Genomic DNA, 16,516 nt, shown 5'->3' with positions numbered 1-16,516 from the left:
TAATGCTTCTTGAGTGCAACCCACTCTGCCAAGCATTTGGTTTGGGGGCTGGGAGTGGGGCAGAAAGATAGAATAGAAAAGGGAAAGTTCTAACAGCACCCTCAGCCCTTTAGAAGTCGGGTACAGCTCACGAGTGCGGTCCTTCCTGTCTGCACTCAGTCCATTAGTAGTGACCATGATACTGGGAGCAAGGCAGGGTGAGAACCTGCCTGCCTTTAATTTTCCTCTTTTGTGACATTTTAGTTACATTTCATTAAAATATATTCACTGGCATCCTGCTAAGTAATTACAACTGTGCAAGCTAGACCTACAACATCACCTTCATACTTACAATTGAGGCATGGTCGCAAATACTGAAAAATCCAGGCAGCCATACCAAGTGAAATTCTATGTCATGGGCAAGGAGGTTCCTAAAAAGATGACACCTTCAGCTACACCCCACAACGAGCCTCAAAGTGGTGAGGAATTGCACCATGACCTCGCAGGACCCTTGTTTCACCAGAGTTTGCTGGTTGAGGGCTGAATGTGTCATCCTTCTCTGCCATTCATGAATGCAGCAGAACTCCTTCATTTTGGATAACTGCTTGGCTTTTAAGATGGTTTTTGTGATGAAACTTAACATTGCCATGACATTGTAGCTATGTGTCCCATCAAAATATTAGCCATTGACTTTATTTTGGGTTTCCATTTTACGGCTACAGATATGGTCTTTCAAAACTTTTTGCTATGAGAAAATGTTTTCCATAAAAGATCTAGCATTTCTCAGCCCAACAAACAATGTGAAATGCTGAGGCCACCTCCTCCTGCTTGGGCTCAGCAGCTCCTTACAAATTATTCAACCATCATTAGTCACCTGGACATAAAAGCAGTGGTTCATCAAAAGGGGAAGATTTGTGGAATTGAATGAATTTCATTATTTCTTTTTCAACATTCACAGAGTTTCAACAAGGAATATCACATCTGAATCAGGCTATTGGCTCAACTGGCAGGTAGCCCATCCATATGCTAGAGAAATCAAATACATTGCAGAAGTTCCTAAGGCATGGTCCCGGACACATCTTCCATCCTGTGGCACAATTGTAGGAGAAAACATTGAGCTGAAAATTATGCAGCCTTCCAGATGTTGCTGGAGCTGTAACCAATGAGGAAGATTCTGGGGAGTTGCAGTCCAACAACATCTGGAAGGCTGCTATGCCCTGCATCAATTGTAACACAATTTATAAACACACCCAATACTCTTCTGTCCCTGCACAATACAGTGAAAAATCTGTAGTTGTGTACAAACTGCCATCTAGTGAAGTCTGTCCACCAGTATTAACCTTCTCTTTAGGGATGTTTACACCAGGGTAAAGAACACAATATGCTCCCAAAAAGTTTGCTACAACTGCCATATAACATGGTTACTCGCCATGCTGGGGCGGCTCACTTTCTGATGGGAAGTCTGATGGGAAGGGTCATTGTCCACGGCTTTTGAAAAGCACTCAATTGCCTACTGGTTATTCTTTGATTTGGATGTAACCACTTTCATTACAGTATTATATACCCTGTGAAAGTTTGTACATAAATTCTGTACATCAAGAAATAAACTCTTCACACATTGTGTTGGAAGATTAGGGTTCTTCTGTTTTTCACTGCCTCATGCGAGGAGTAGTTATATGCAATCTCCTATCAAAAGATATTGCAGATTGTCTTAATATCTGCAATGGGTTTGAAAATGTAGCTTCTTACCTGCTTGAGGGTCTTGCTCCATAGTCATCCAGGCCCTGCAGCAAAAGAAAGGGGAAAAAACAAGGATGTCAGTTATATAAAGACAAAAGGTGCAACTGCACTGACTCTACTGTTTTCATGTTCATAGTCAAAGTGTTTGGTCTCAAAAGGGACTAGCTACTCAAATTGCACAGTCGGGCAAGTAGGCAAAATGCAGCATCACAACAGTCAACTGCTGCCCTCACTGTTTTTACAGGCTCTCTCCAGACCACCCTTTTCCTGGCAAAACAAGATGAGTTATTTTTCTTGGGCGCCTCAATGAAGAGCAATTCAGAAGAGGTCACAAGCATCCCCTGCACTGTTTAACATTTTGAGAAAAAAACCCACTTGTTTTTTTAAATAGAAATGGATGTCCAAACATTTCAGTCTTTATGTTTAGGTATTTTTTTAAAAAATTCAGCAGTCCTGGAGAGTGCTAAGGCCAGAAAACTACCCCTTAGATCCACAGAAAGTGTCCATTGATAAATGACAGAGTCACACTCCTTTCCTTAGTACATGACTTCGGATAGGAATTAAGAAGATGAATGCAAGGTTCTTTTGCTCAGTTCTGTCTTGGGAGAGTAGAGGTAGCCTCCAGCTTACAGACATGCAGTACAAGAGACTGAAGGAGGGTTGTGTGCTAAACATGCTCCAGAAACATCCAGTGGAAACAGCAAATTGAGAGCCCGGCAATGTCCACTGGAAACAGGAACAAGATCTGTAGTACTCCATTTCTTTGGGGCATTCTTGTTTCCCATGAAATCAATGCCAAAGAGATGGTTCGCAACATCAGTGGAATAGATGAAACAGGAGCAACAGTGCAGGGAGAAATCAGTCTGTCTGTTTCATCTCCGTGCTCTGATGTGTACAGAGAAGGAAAGGAAAACTACAACCGCTTATTTTTCCTCTTTGAAGTCAATGGGTCAGCAGCATCAGATCACCAGTCTAGCTGTGATACACTTTGAAGTTCTAGTGACAGGTGTGATGAAGTTGTGGTCCTGGATAGCTCTGGAGAGTGTAGAGAATACTTCCTTATTATGCACAGTTCTGCTCAAGACCTGTAGAGGAGACCTGCTTGCCATAGTCAAGCCAAATGCAGCAGACACAGAACTGTTAATGCTCTCTAGAGCAATCATTCCAGTCGCTTTCACCTGACCCTTACTGACAAATGTCATCTTATCTAGACAAAAATGCAAGGGTTTGAGCAGTTCAAAGGCTCCAGGACACCATGAGCTCAAATATTCAAGACAGTGCACAACCACATTTGAGCTCCATGGTCATTCTTAGGCTGAACCAAATTTTACTGAAGACGAGTCACATTAGCCATTCACTGTTATAACTAGCTATCACATATCTGTGATTAGAGAAAAGAGCTTCCAAGTAGAAGGTAAGGACATGAGCCTCAGAATCCTCCTTGTAAGAAACCAAACACTCCCTGTATTGTAGCTAAGCAACAAGCATAAAGTTATACTATAGCTTGTCTACTCAAGGAATCCCCCTTCATTCTCATTCTCACCCAGGTAAACCTTCCAGTCTTAAAAGTAGCTGAGAAATTGGTTGAGTACTGCTTACTTTCCTTCTTGCCCTCTTTTCTCTCAGAAAATTTTCAGCAGACTTTCCTTTTGGCCCTCTTTTCTTTCAGAAAGTCTCCAGTGCTTTGGCTCGCTACAACCAAATTTACTGCAAATAAATTGAAGGACAGAGGCAGTAAATTTGGTTGTAAAGAGTCAAAGTATTGGAGATGTCCTTTGAGAAAAGAGGGCCAGAAAAAAAGTCTACAGTAGTACTAATATTCTCCAGTTTGACATATTTAATTGATATCTTACATTCCATTTTTGCTTTAAAAAATTAGCTTAATGAGGCTGAAAATATAATAATAATAATAATAATAATAATAATAATAATTTCTTAGAGGATACAATTGTAAGTGCAAATTACAAACAAGCTTGCTCTGTGAAATTCCAATCTGCCCTTTCCTTTCCAATACATTGGGTAGACTTACTTTCCCTATATCCACTTACTTACTCACCCTTTTACAATCTTTTAATGGTTAGTGTTGTCTGATCCATTGGGTCTAGTCTTACCGCATCTCTAGAAACAAGACCCAATTTTGAGGTCTGAAAAGTCTGGGAGGGGAAAAATAAGCTTTGCTGACATGTGAGCAACTTATTTCTAGTGCTAGACACGAATAGAACACCCAAATGTTACCAGTTGGGTTTTTACATTCCTGTTTTGCTGCCACTCTTTGTGTCTCACCCATCATTATTTTGCCAGTTGCTTATTTTGTTTTTCTCTGTTAGGTTTTGCTTATTCTCCTCCTCCTGCTTCTAGTGGGAAGATGAAGGTGGGAAGAAGAGAGGCGTGCAAAGGCACACATATTGGGTAAGTCACAAAGAGATTTTCAGCAGAAAACATGCTAGAAATCCCAATGGAAACATTGTGTTCTTGGGACTTACGGCTGTTGACCTAGGGTAAGGCTGGTAGGAGGCTGGTAGCATTGGGCAGAGGCCACTGGAATATTCATTAATGGCACAGCCGTAGGGCATAAGGTACTCCTATAAATAATGAACACAAGCACCTGTTGGCAAGCCAAGCCTCACCTGCTATAAAAAGATCTAGGTTAGAAAACAGACACTTGGGGAATGTTCACTTCAACAGTGTTGCAACCAGGACACCTTCTAGCAAAATGACCTCCCATGTACCGAAGGTGCAGACACAGCTCTTTCCTTGGGCTCAGCTCTATTTCTGCTCTTTGGCTACAGAAAACAATTTCATCTTTTGCAAGTGTGGCACATGCATGACATTAGAACATGCCACAAAAGAAGGTGGGGAGGAAACTCCTACATCAAAAAGGTGCTTCATTGTTTTCCCCTACTGGCATTCTACCTTTAAAGAGGCACATGTTTCTAAATATGCCTTCTTTAATTACAGCAGTGTTTTCAGCAATAGGGAGGAATAACCCATATGCATATGCACCTTCACTGCCCCCCACCCAAGAAAAGTCAAAGAAGGGCTCAGAAATCTTGTTGCTTGCAATTTAGTGAACATTCCACAAACATAATTATCTGACTCATAATCCCTTATACACAGCAGCAGAAGAAGAAGAATCCCAGATAGATAATGCTGTTCAAATTAAAGCATTATGTGCCATTCTCTTATGGTTTTTCTTGTTGTTTGTTTTTTGCCAGATTGAGCCCTGGTTTTGTTGTTGTTTATTTGTTCAGTCACTTCTGACTCTTTGTGACATCATGGACTAGCCCACACCAGACCTCCCTGTTGGCTGACATCACCCCCAGCTCCTTTAGAGTCAAGCCAGTCACTTCAAGGATACCATCCATTCATCTTGCCCTTGGAGTCCTGGTTAGTTCCCCACATAGTTCCATTCATAGACTTCCATGCAGGACATATTCCAGTTGGAAGCCTCCAATGCATGGTTGTTTTCTCCTTCTGTTCCAGCCTCCCAGAAGCTACAAGTTCACCTCTTTGCTCACTCTTTGCTCACAGTTGTGAATTCAAATGGCTGTAGTACAGCCAGCCAATCAAATAATATAATGGGTCTACTTTGGCGGAGACCTGTACTTAAAGAGGCCTCGGGCCTCCATCTTGTTAAAGTCATTGTCCCTATAGGCAAGAGACCCCCATTCCCCCTCCTCACAACATCTCTCTCTCTTTTTTGGATGAAAGGGGGGGGGGAGGTCAATTTCACTTTGCCTCATGAAGCTCCAGAATCTAGGCCTGGCATGAGCTGCTTCTAGTTCAGCTGCCAGTAATTAGGACCATGGAGAGTACTTTACTATTTCCATTGGACAATGGATGTATCTTGTTAGGCGCAATGCAAAATGTTCCTCACCTGGGCGAAAGCTGGCACTGCCACACTGTATGGCCTCTGTTTGAAAGTGCTCACATTCTGTGACTGGAAACCTCGGGAGGACATGCTGTAGTCTGGTGGAGGGATGTCATCTTTGTCCAGCAGGTTGCCTGTACTACTGCTTTTACCTTGGCTTAAGAAATAAGAAACCTTTTGTTAGTATCTGCATCCTCACAAGGAAACACCTATTACAATCCTTTCTCACCTTCCTATAGACGCACAGGCCTCTCCCATTAAGAAACCATTAAATAATAAAACTGTAAAGCTGACTACAGGACATATTGCAGTCTTTCCAGTGCTTGGGAAACTGTGAGACTCCTGGGAGTCTCAGTGCAAAAGGTGCCAAGACAGCAGAGGTGTAGCACAAAAAGTGACTTTTCTAAATTCTAATTATTTCAAGGAAATCTTCTTCTTGCCCTTGCCAAGTTCTTCTTGGCCACCACATTTATCATTATGAAAGAATCTGATGGAAATAATCTCTTCATACATATTTGGCCTGGGTTGCTCTTCATCTACACATACACTTTGAAACAAAGCCTGCTATTCTGGCTTGACAGTAAATTACTGATGAAACATGAGCCAGACGAGCGCAGTGGAATAAGCCAGAACAGATCCTGCTTCTGGCTTATTGAAGGTGGGGTTCATCTCTGTAAACACAAAGAGTCATTGAAGAGCCAGATTTCTGTATAACCTTCTTACCTTATGTGTAATCTGTCATTCCCTTCACTGTCCATCACTCGGGTATAGGAGAAAGGGAACCAGCCTCTCCTACAATAAGAGATGGAAAAGTTCACGTTCTCCTTTTGTTTACAGGGAACATAAACATGAAGACTGTGAAAATTGCAGAAAAGGTCAGTCCCTATCTCAGATTATTTCTCTGAGAAACACCCAGGTTTTCTTTTTTAACTAAGAAGGTGATAGCATACTACAGAGGAAGTACAGGCAAGAAGTTACTTTGAATACAAGACGAATGGAAATAGTTAAAGGTTTGAAAATTCTGACCGGTGGCTTATGTTTTTGAGCATTCACAAAACATTTCCCCTACTCTCAGCATCCCTTCAATATACTCCATTCAATTTCAAGATTCAAGATGCTGAAAATCTATAAAACAGTCCAAATTCTTTTGCTACAGATATAAGGGGCTGGGAAAGTATCTTGTCCTGTATTATAAGTCTGGGGGGGGGGGGGGTGAAAAACTTATTCAAGCATAGACAAGGATATTCTTCTTTCCAACAACAGCAGTAAGAGTGGTGTTGCAGTTTGAGTGTTGTATTAGGACTCTGGTTCAATGCAATGGAAACTCACTAGATGAGCTTTTGAGGAATATCAAAATTAATGCAACTGGATGCAAAAAGATCGATCATTTTAAAGTTTTAAATGGATTATATGATACTCTGTGTTTTAACAACAAAGTTGTTGTTGCTTATTTGTTCAGTCACTTCTGACTCTTCATGACCTCATGCCAGAACTCCCTGTAAGCTGTGGCCACCCCCAGCTCCTTCAAGGTCAAGCCAGTCACTCCAAGGATACTATCCATCCATCTTGCCCTTGGTCGGCCTCTCTTCCCTTTTCCTTCCATTTTCCCAAGCATCAGTGTCTTCTTCAAGCTTTCTTGTCTCCCCATTACGTGGCCAAAGTACTTCATCTTTGCCTCTAATATCCTTCCTTCCAGTGAGCAGTTGGGCATTGTTTCCTGAAGTATGGACTGGTTTGATCTTTTTACTATCAAAGGCACTCTCAGAATTTTCCTCCAACACCACAGTTCAAAAGCATCTAACTTGGTACCTAGTACATCAAGGTACAAGGTAATACTGCAAACTGCATAATTCATACTTTGCTTACAAAACCTGAAAGTTGCTGTTCTAAGCTTTAACAACAGGATAGCCACTGGTCCCCCTGCTACTCTACCTCTTAACTGCTCAAGCAAGTGGAGGGAAAAGCTCATATTACACTGAAAAGATCATATTACACCAACCCTTTTACACTGGTGCAAAACTGGCCAATTATATTTTAGTGAGGTTGTGGGACACACAAACACACAACATTCCAATATCACCTGATTCAAGAATTTTGCATTGGAGGGCTAGCTTTATTACAGGAACTTGTGGTGTAAATAAATGTTTTAAAATGAGCAATGTCATGCCAAATCTTGAACAGCAAAAACATTAAGCTGTTCCAGTTCATTCAGAAGCCATACTGCTGGACTCTTGAGCCTTTGGTCTGTGAAGTGGGTTGCAAGCACCTGTAGACTCATCAGCATCCTGCTTCCAAATTGCCCCTAGTCCCAGATCACCATTGTGATATTTGCTTAGAGACTAAACCATTATTAAAGCAGACTAGCAGTGCTGCACCTTCATTGCTCCTCCCTGTCCTTTAACTCTAGGGATTCAAAACTCTATTGTGATAATCAAGCCAGCCAACTCCCATTAGGAAGGACAGCTAGCATTTTGATCCATCAAAAAAATTCATTTTGGCTTCTGAAGATAAGGTGAACACTTTTTTTTAAGGTGGGAGAGTAAGATTTCAGGCTCTAAACACTGAAAGTCTGATTATGAGATTGGAGACTGAGAAAGAATTCACAAATATTTAGTGATTGTAAAGGAGCTTACATACACAAACGTTGCCAAGCAACCAATTTGCCCCCATACCTCTGCAAACAAACGGTGGAAAAGCAAACCTGATAGATTAGTCTACCCCATTATATCTTTTGTTCCATGTTATGCCACAGACACTCTCAAGTGCTTGCAACCTGCGCCATTCCTGTTCGTTTCTGGCATTCCTCGGTGCCAGGAACACAGCAGAAATGTTTCTTATCCATTCAACTCCTTGCCATACCATGGTGTAACACACTAACTACCAAAGCAAAGTGGTACAATACACTTTAAGTATAGAGAGTATCAAATAATAATTCAGAAGAGACTTGGGATGAAAATGGGTAAGGATTTCCAAATAACTACTATAAAAGTTTGAAATTTCCCTCTGTTTTTTATCCTTGATCTGCTACTTACTTAAATGGTTGAAAAATACTGGACTATTTCCAAGCTATAATTTGAGTTTTATAACCTAACTGTATGTTCAAAAACCTTAGGAAAATCAAGGATGAAAGAGAAACATCATCATGGAAGCATCAGGGAGAATTTAACTATAGGAGAAGGTATCATACGCCATAAACCCCAGAACCCAGAGCAAACAAACATGCTCACAATTTTGTCTTCTCGCTCTCCCCATAGTGCCACCCATCCCTGGCCTCAGGCACTAGCAATGTAATGAGATCCCCCTCCTTGAAGCTGAGAAGGGTGCTGTTATCCCCAGCAGCGTGAGAGAAGATGGCCCGCACTCTTGTCCTGCCATTCTTTTCCAGTCCGGCCGCCATGGAGCTGGAACGTGGCAGAGTCTTGTTTTCAGCTAATAAAAAAAAAGAAAGGAAAAACAAATTAGGTATCAGAACCTACTCTGGAAAGAATGTCATAAACTGGCCTAAATTATTGCCATGAAGAAAACTTTCAAAAATCCACAAAAATTAAAAGAAGAGTTGTCCATTCCTCAAAGGCAAAGAATTCATAGAGCTACCAGACAAAAGACATTTTATATCTATTTTCTTCCTTTTTCAGGATTTTTTTAAAGGACAAGAGATAAAGCTGTATTGGAAAAATACAGAAGTGTTACAGACAAAATGTGCCAAGGATCAGAATCCAGGACTTGAAGAGCAACCAGAGTTATAAGAGCTCTCATAACATTGTCACAGGCAGGAAAGCTACATAACAAAAACCTCCACTGAAAACCTTTAGATTTTTTGTTGAATCATTTTCAGTAAATAAAAGCTTCTCTATAGTTTTATATTCTGTTCTGTTATGCAAGAACTATTCCAGTTACAAAAGAAATATTTTTGAACAAGCTGTGATTTGAAAAATAGAAAATAGCTCATCGCTGCTGTTCTGTAAATTTACTAAAATGTAATCCCTCCCCAACAATCAATTTCCACTACACAGTCTAGCGCCAAAGGCCACAATGTACGCATGGCAGCTTAAGAACACAAGAAAGGAAGGGATATAAAGGAAGAGCATTCACTGCTCTGCATTCCAATAGCACTTCTTAATAATGCACAGCCAGAAAAGCCTCTTACTATTTTATTAATTGTGGGTGATACAAACAACAGGTATTGGGGGGGGGGGGGGAGATATTTAATCTTCATCTTTCATAATTGTGCCTTACAGAGTGAAATGTTCAATTTGCATTAAATCCTTTATTTTGCAAGGTATTGAGGACAAAAAAAATCATCTTTCTACACTATTACTTTGTTCGAAAAATTAAATCCTGATAAAGGATTCAAACTATAGGAAAGGAGATTCCATCTGAACATGAGGAAGAACTTCCTGACTGTGAGAGCTGTTCAGCAGTGAAACTCTCTTCCCCAGAGTGTGGTGGAGGCTCCTTCTTTGGAGGCTTTTCAAAAGATGGCTGGATGGCCATCTGTTGGGAGTGCTTTGAATGCGATTTTCCTGCTTCTTGGCAGGGGGTTGGACTGGATGGCCCATGAGGTCTCCTCCAACTCTATAATTCTATGATTCTAGAACAACTCTATAATTCTATGATTCTCATATACAAAGGAGTTTTTTTGGCAAAAGTTTCTCTCTTGGTTGTGAATGCCAATCCAGTGAGGGAAGGAAGAGATGAGAAAAAAAGGATGAAGGAATTTCCTGGCAGAACATGCACACAGGTAGGGAACAGTGAGCAATCTTTTTTTAGAACCAATGTTGGATACAATTGGATATAGATGCCTGTGCACTATGCCATAAAAATAAGCAGCAATTACACAGTAGGGTAACCATTACACTTGCCCAGTGCCATACGCTTTGCCTCCTGCTGGAGAGTGAGATCACCCAGCTCTTTCCACACCTGAGAAATTATAGTAAATATCTGCATCCAAGCTGTCCTATTCAGTATTAGTACATTATTACAGATCCACTTTTCACCAAAGCTTCCAATATTATGCAAAATGGCCAAGAGTACTTCGACGTTTACTAGTAATGAATTGCTACTACACAAGCTTTCACAGGAAATACCCTTCTTAAAATGCATGTATCTTGCAAACTGTCACAGTGAGGAAGGAACAACCTAGCCGGTTTAAGTTTTGTGGCAATCCAGCCTATCTGTCCAATCTGTCAACACGGCTAAATCCAGCCTCTTAGCTATCACTGCGTTAACAATTTCAGCTTTTTCTCCAAGAGTAGTTCTTGATACTAGTAATTCTGTCACCATAAAGAAATGTTTGCAGCTGCAGGCAAAAGGGACACTCAGACAGCTTTGAATCGTCTTTATGTTTCTATGCCTACTCTCCCATTTCAGCACCTCCATGCTGTGGTAACATCAGATGTGACTGTCACTCTTTGAACCAGTAGGGAGATTTGCTTAGTTGTCCTCATGTCCCCTTCCTCCCACAAGACAGGACTTACTGGCTGCATAGCTGTTTTTCGGCATCACACTTTTGCGCACAGGGAGAGTATTGGAGTAAGAGTCACTCATCTTCTGTGTCTGAGGTGGGGATAAAGACTTTGGCTGAGGAGGCTTCCGGTCAGACCAGTGGTTGTAATCCTCCCCTTCTGAGCCCGAGACACCATTCATCACTGGCATGGTTTCTTGTGCTGACATTCGCTGGATGAAAAAAAAAAGCAGGGGAGTAAAGTTAACTTTCAGAAAATGTATCCTTTGCCCTGAATCAGGGGCTGAAAACATGCAGGTCTCCAGATGTTGTTGGACTGCAAACTCTATCAGTCCAGTGTCAGCATACCCACTATTGAGGAACACTAGAAATTGCAGTCATAAAAAACACTCCACCCCTGTTTCAAAGATTGCATTCAATTTGGAATACAGCTAAATGTTAACTCTTCAAAGTATGAACGATATGCAAGCAGGTTTAATTCACTCTTTGCTTTTTATTTCATTAAAAAAAATGAGTTTTAAAAAGCCACTTTTTAGACGTTTTGATTTTACCCTATGAAAATAGTTGTTCTGTGTATATGACTCTACTGCAGTGTACTAGGTTTCCGATCATTCTGGCCTTTTCAAAGAAATCCTAAATCAGAATCTGGCCTTTCTTGGAGCAGGAACATTTGGCCATCTGTATTTCAGTCCAGGATAATTCTATCCCCTGATTCCTGGAAGAAGGAAGAAGCACAAAGCCTCTCCTTATCCAAACTTTTGAGGACAGTCATAAATACAATACTCACTCCAACAAAAGGTGCCAGTTCTGGTGGGACTGGGAGTGGCTTGGCACCAGGGATGGGGTCTGAGATGATGAGGTTTGACTTGGATGTGGAGAGAGGGCTGGGCATAATCGTCCCATTGCTGCTGAGGGCCATCTGTTGCATCAGCTGGATAGCACGGTCAGGGATCTTGTTGGGGTCAGCACAAGATTGCTGCCATAAGGGAAGCTTCTGTGTCAAGATGTCTTTTCCCTGAAGTTACCAGAGAGAGAGGGAGAGAGAGAGAGAGAAATGCATGAAACTATATAGTGAAAACATAAGGAGACACATAGTTTTGTCAAAAGAGGGCCCTCCATAATATCTGAGTGAATAACTTTTGACTTCCAAGAAAAAACGAGGCTATCAAGAATATGTAGCTCACAGACATACACTTGGATTTACTCCAGCTAGAAAACTAAATGGGATTTACCCTGAATGAGTGTAAACATGATAAAAAAACCTAATAAAATGCAATCAATATGTGGCTACAACAGTTGATAGTCCAGTTAAAAGTGCAGATGACAATAACAAAGAAATAACAGGACAATATAATTTTTTGTAGCCCACTGTGGAAAGATCTGATTCGATAAAGTCCATTTGAGAAATATGAACTAGAATGGTTCTGGGCAAGATCTCATTCTGGGCTCCTTTTGTAAAGGGAACAAATTAATCATTTCCAAAACCAGCCACTCTGTTCTCACAGTCATAGGGTTTGGGGCAGTTGCTGTTGTCACCACAATGAAACTAAAGCATTTAAGACATTAACATTTTCTCCAACAAAATTATAGAACAAAAATAAATAAGTTTGTGCATGTTCATATTCATTTATTAAGAATGTTGCTTATTGTTTCACGACACAGCAGGGACCCCAAGAAGACATACAACAGATACAAACTTTCTTTAAAATACATATAATTAAAACATTCACCAAAGTCAACTTAATTTTTAGGAATGAAAGACTGTGTAGACTGTACTGTCTCAGCTACCTGTTGGATGCTTAGAAGGGAAGAAGGCAGCCTTCTAAGTCTAATGTATTCACCAAACTAGCATCAAAAACATATTAAGTGTTCAATATCCTGATAAACATAGGGCTGGTTGAAAAAGCCTAGGACTCGCATTATAGTCACACACACACACACACACACACACACACACACACACACACATATATAGGTTCTTCACTCCAGTGCCTGTTATGCAAAGATTATTCCATCCTTTTTCTCTCTGTATCTCTTCAACAAAGAAGAATCTCAATGTAGCAGAAAGGGAGTGCGTCACTACTTTTAGTGGCATGCTTTCAGCATGTTAAAGGGCTGAAGCAACACACTTTTGGTGAGGAAAAGCTTTTATAACAAAGCATGTCTACAAGAAATGCAAGTAAACAATAGGTTAATTAGCCAGCTATGGTCAATCCCCAAATGTAGGGCAGAGCTGAGAGCAAACAAATAAGCAAAAGTTTACAGGTTTGTGGGGAATAGGAGACTTGACATCACTATTCTTCCTCTTTGTCTTCTTCAATGGATGGAGATTTATTTAGCTGTTCTCTATTCTGAAGCAGAACATCAAGGATGGACCTTTTCGCACTCTAGATTTCACACACAGTTCCACACTTGAATCATTTCAAGGATGCCCATGTCATATCTTGAAATTATTCAAAACCTTCAGTTCCTGTCCTATCCCTAGGGTGAAATGGTAGGAAGACAAAGTGTGTGGCATACATCTATGTTCAGTTCAAAATCTGTCCATCTAGGCATCAAGAATGCTTTGCTTTCCACATGACCTAACAGAGGGCGCACTGTTCCACTTATTTAGCCATCACCCCACCCATGAAACATTAGGACATACTCCTTTTTTCAGCTCTCCCAATGGCTCAATACTCGGGTACAATGGCAAGGGACAAAAGGAAAGGTGGCACTACTACATATAGGGCATTTCCTCTGGATGGGGCAGGGTGGGAGTCATGGATATACTTTGTACACAGTACTTTGGTGCACAACAGCAGGATGCCATTAAGACACAGTGCTGGTTACTAGGCTGCACAGATCGCATGCTATGCAGCTCTACTCCATAGCAACAACAAGTGTGTATAAGGGCTTTGGCAAGCTCTTGCAAGGTGTGTGTGTGTGTCAGGCGATAGAGGATTAGTGCAAATGCCAACATGCAAATGTCATCCAGCTACTTTTTGTTTTTAAATAAAAATATGAAAAATGTCGTCTTTCACCGAGGTTTTAGTTCTAGAATGCTTGAAGAAACAGTTTCTAAACAAGCTGGTGATTGTCAGTGAAATGGAGGACAGAATCTGACAGGCTGGCTTTAAAAATAATTCATCTTGTTGATTCTTAGCTCCAAAAATTCTCCATCATTGTTAATCATGATAGTGCAATTGTTGCATTAATCAATATGGAAATCTTGTAAATGAAGCCCTATGTGGTCTGCACACTGGGTCTCTAATCTCAATCAGCAAACCAGTGCTCTTCTTCCAGTGGAACCCCCCCCCCCCCCAATCTGCAAATGAAAGCTCACTTTACTGGAAACTCTTCTCAGGCTTTAAGCAACATACTGTCAGTTATGCCAAAACATTCATTATGGGCCCTGTTATTTTTAACACATAATGTGACATAAATCCCTCTTGTAATTAAAAAAACCCTGAAATAGATTAAACCAACACCTTCTGTTTAAAATAATATTCTCAAGTTCTGATGAGGAGCAGACTTTGCTACAAAGAAGCATGGGGATAGCCCACGGGAGTGACCTTTGATGCAAGTAGTAGCTTTAGAGGAGTCATTTGTTTGAATTGTAAAGGATAGAGAAGGAAGGAAAGGGAGACAAAGGGAGAGGAGGAGAAACTCCACCATTAAATGGGGGTCTCACTTCAACCACAAATTCATTATTATTATTATTAAGTCTCTCTGATGTAATTACACTAAAAAAACTGCAGGGTCTAACATATATGTGATTAGTGCAGTATGTTTACTGAGTACATTATCTACTAAGGAATGTATAACAGCATTTGTTGTTCTTGCTGTTAACTGCTTTCAGATGAACTTTGATTTATGTTGATCTCATGAACAACAGACCTACAAGTCACCCTATCATAAACAACCATGCTCTGGGCCGTGGCTTCCTTGCTTGAGAATATCAATCTGAAACTTGGGCATTCTCTTTTCTTACAGCTTTCTACCATATCAAGCATTATTGTCTTTTCTATGAGTCATGTCTCTCATCATATGGCCAAAGTATGACAGTCTCACAGACAATCCAGGCTTAATTTGTTCTACGATTCATTTATAGCTGCGAGAAAGGAGGAGTTATATTTAAATCAATAGTGCTGAAGAAAAGAGAGGTTAAAAAGGGGAGAGGTAACATAAAGAGTACACTGAAGGGCATGTGTGCTTTCTTATGAAACAGTGCTTCTATCCATTCATGAATTTATATAGCCCTGAAAATTGTATTCATATGAGTTTTGAAAGCTGAGTTATTATCCATATCCAGTTTCTTAAGAACCATGTTTGGAGCATCATCTGTCGAACGGTATCCTTAAGAAATCATTCCAGTGGTCTGTCTGGCATGTGTGTGAAATAGCTCCGATCTTACCTTGGAGTGGTACGTAAGAGCATGTTTGGCCACAGCGCACTGCTTCTCCACCAGGAAACAGAATCGTCGCCTTTCTTCTGTGAGTGCTGTTTTGTACCCATCTGACACATAGTTCTCGAGCTCACCTTGCTTGTTGGTGATAGCTTCAATAAACTGGGAAAGAAAGAGAGAACATCCATAAAGATATCTGAACCCCAACGACTAAAAAAATCTGTTGTTCATGCTGAGAGAACACATTGTTCGGTGAGATAAACACAGCAGGATCTTTCATATGGCATGTTCTTGATGCCACTCACAGAAGGAAAATAATGGGAATGCGCAAGATTCTGGTTCTTTATGCGGTTCGGTTGAAGACGGGCAGCAGGGGGCAGTAGGCAACAGAGCATGTGCGGACTCCCGAATATGTATCTGTTGCTCCCCCTCACCAGGCATCCTTAGTCATCTGACCTCCCCCACACAAAAGCTCCTGACTCAGAACGTGGGCTTCAGATGTTGTGTGGGTGGCAGAAGAGCAAAGAAATTCTCTCAGCCTCCCTCCCACTTAGCCGGCACCTGGGTAGCACTCTCATTTTCTAGTGCCAATTGTTGCAAACTGACAAAGTTGCCTGCACAAGGCTAAAGCGCTCGAAGGAGGTTTCAACTCAGGGGAGAGAGGGCTTAAACATAGCTTTCAACTCTTGCTCACTGGATGGGGAGAATTAACTCTGTCATGCTGGTGGGGATGAGCAAAGGAGGAAGGCCTCCCTTAACAGCAAACTGAGCAATGTAAGCGTGGCAAAGTAACCTTGACTTCATCTCACTCACAAATTCCTCCTGACTCCCACTGACAACAGGATGATATAATAACTGTCTGAATTCTCCCAGTGATCCCTTTAGAGACTGATCTATCCATTAACACAAACAATATCCACCCCCCATCCCCCGCAAATTTACACCAAGTCTTGATACAGTGACTTATAGGGTTATCCACTTTTGAACTCATCAGATGGCTTTAGGGCCATGTTCTGCAAAAATGGAGCCTCACGGAGGACATCATATGATGTAAGAGCACTCACCATAAGACTCT

The 16,516-nt window shown here is 41.0% G+C and overlaps 1 protein-coding gene across 10 annotated transcripts in view; it reads right to left on the bottom strand.

Annotated features, from left to right (window-relative positions):
- BAIAP2 (BAR/IMD domain containing adaptor protein 2) overlaps positions 1-16,516 on the bottom strand; it is a 137,689-nt gene that overhangs the window by 14,800 nt on the left and 106,373 nt on the right. For 4 of the 10 annotated variants that reach the window (XM_060764298.2, XM_060764291.2, XM_060764290.2 and 1 more), the window contains 8 exons: positions 15,451-15,603; positions 11,842-12,069; positions 11,068-11,266; positions 8,818-9,019; positions 6,314-6,382; positions 5,597-5,747; positions 4,203-4,301; positions 1,729-1,763 (listed from right to left, as the gene is read on the bottom strand). In XM_060764298.2, the coding sequence (XP_060620281.1) occupies positions 1,729-1,763; positions 4,203-4,301; positions 5,597-5,747; positions 6,314-6,382; positions 8,818-9,019; positions 11,068-11,266; positions 11,842-12,069; positions 15,451-15,603 (1,136 nt within the window). The remainder of the gene's footprint in view (positions 1-1,728; positions 1,764-4,202; positions 4,302-5,596; positions 5,748-6,313; positions 6,383-8,817; positions 9,020-11,067; positions 11,267-11,841; positions 12,070-15,450; positions 15,604-16,516) is intronic. The other 6 variants (XM_060764289.2, XM_060764292.2, XM_060764288.2 and 3 more) reach the window with 2 other exon arrangements.

The sequence above is a fragment of the Anolis sagrei genome, chromosome 2 (assembly GCF_037176765.1).
Source record: "Anolis sagrei isolate rAnoSag1 chromosome 2, rAnoSag1.mat, whole genome shotgun sequence".
NCBI lineage: Eukaryota > Metazoa > Chordata > Lepidosauria > Squamata > Dactyloidae > Anolis > Anolis sagrei.
The sequence above is the reverse complement of the archived record's forward strand: the minus strand, read 5'-3'. Positions and strand labels throughout refer to the sequence as shown.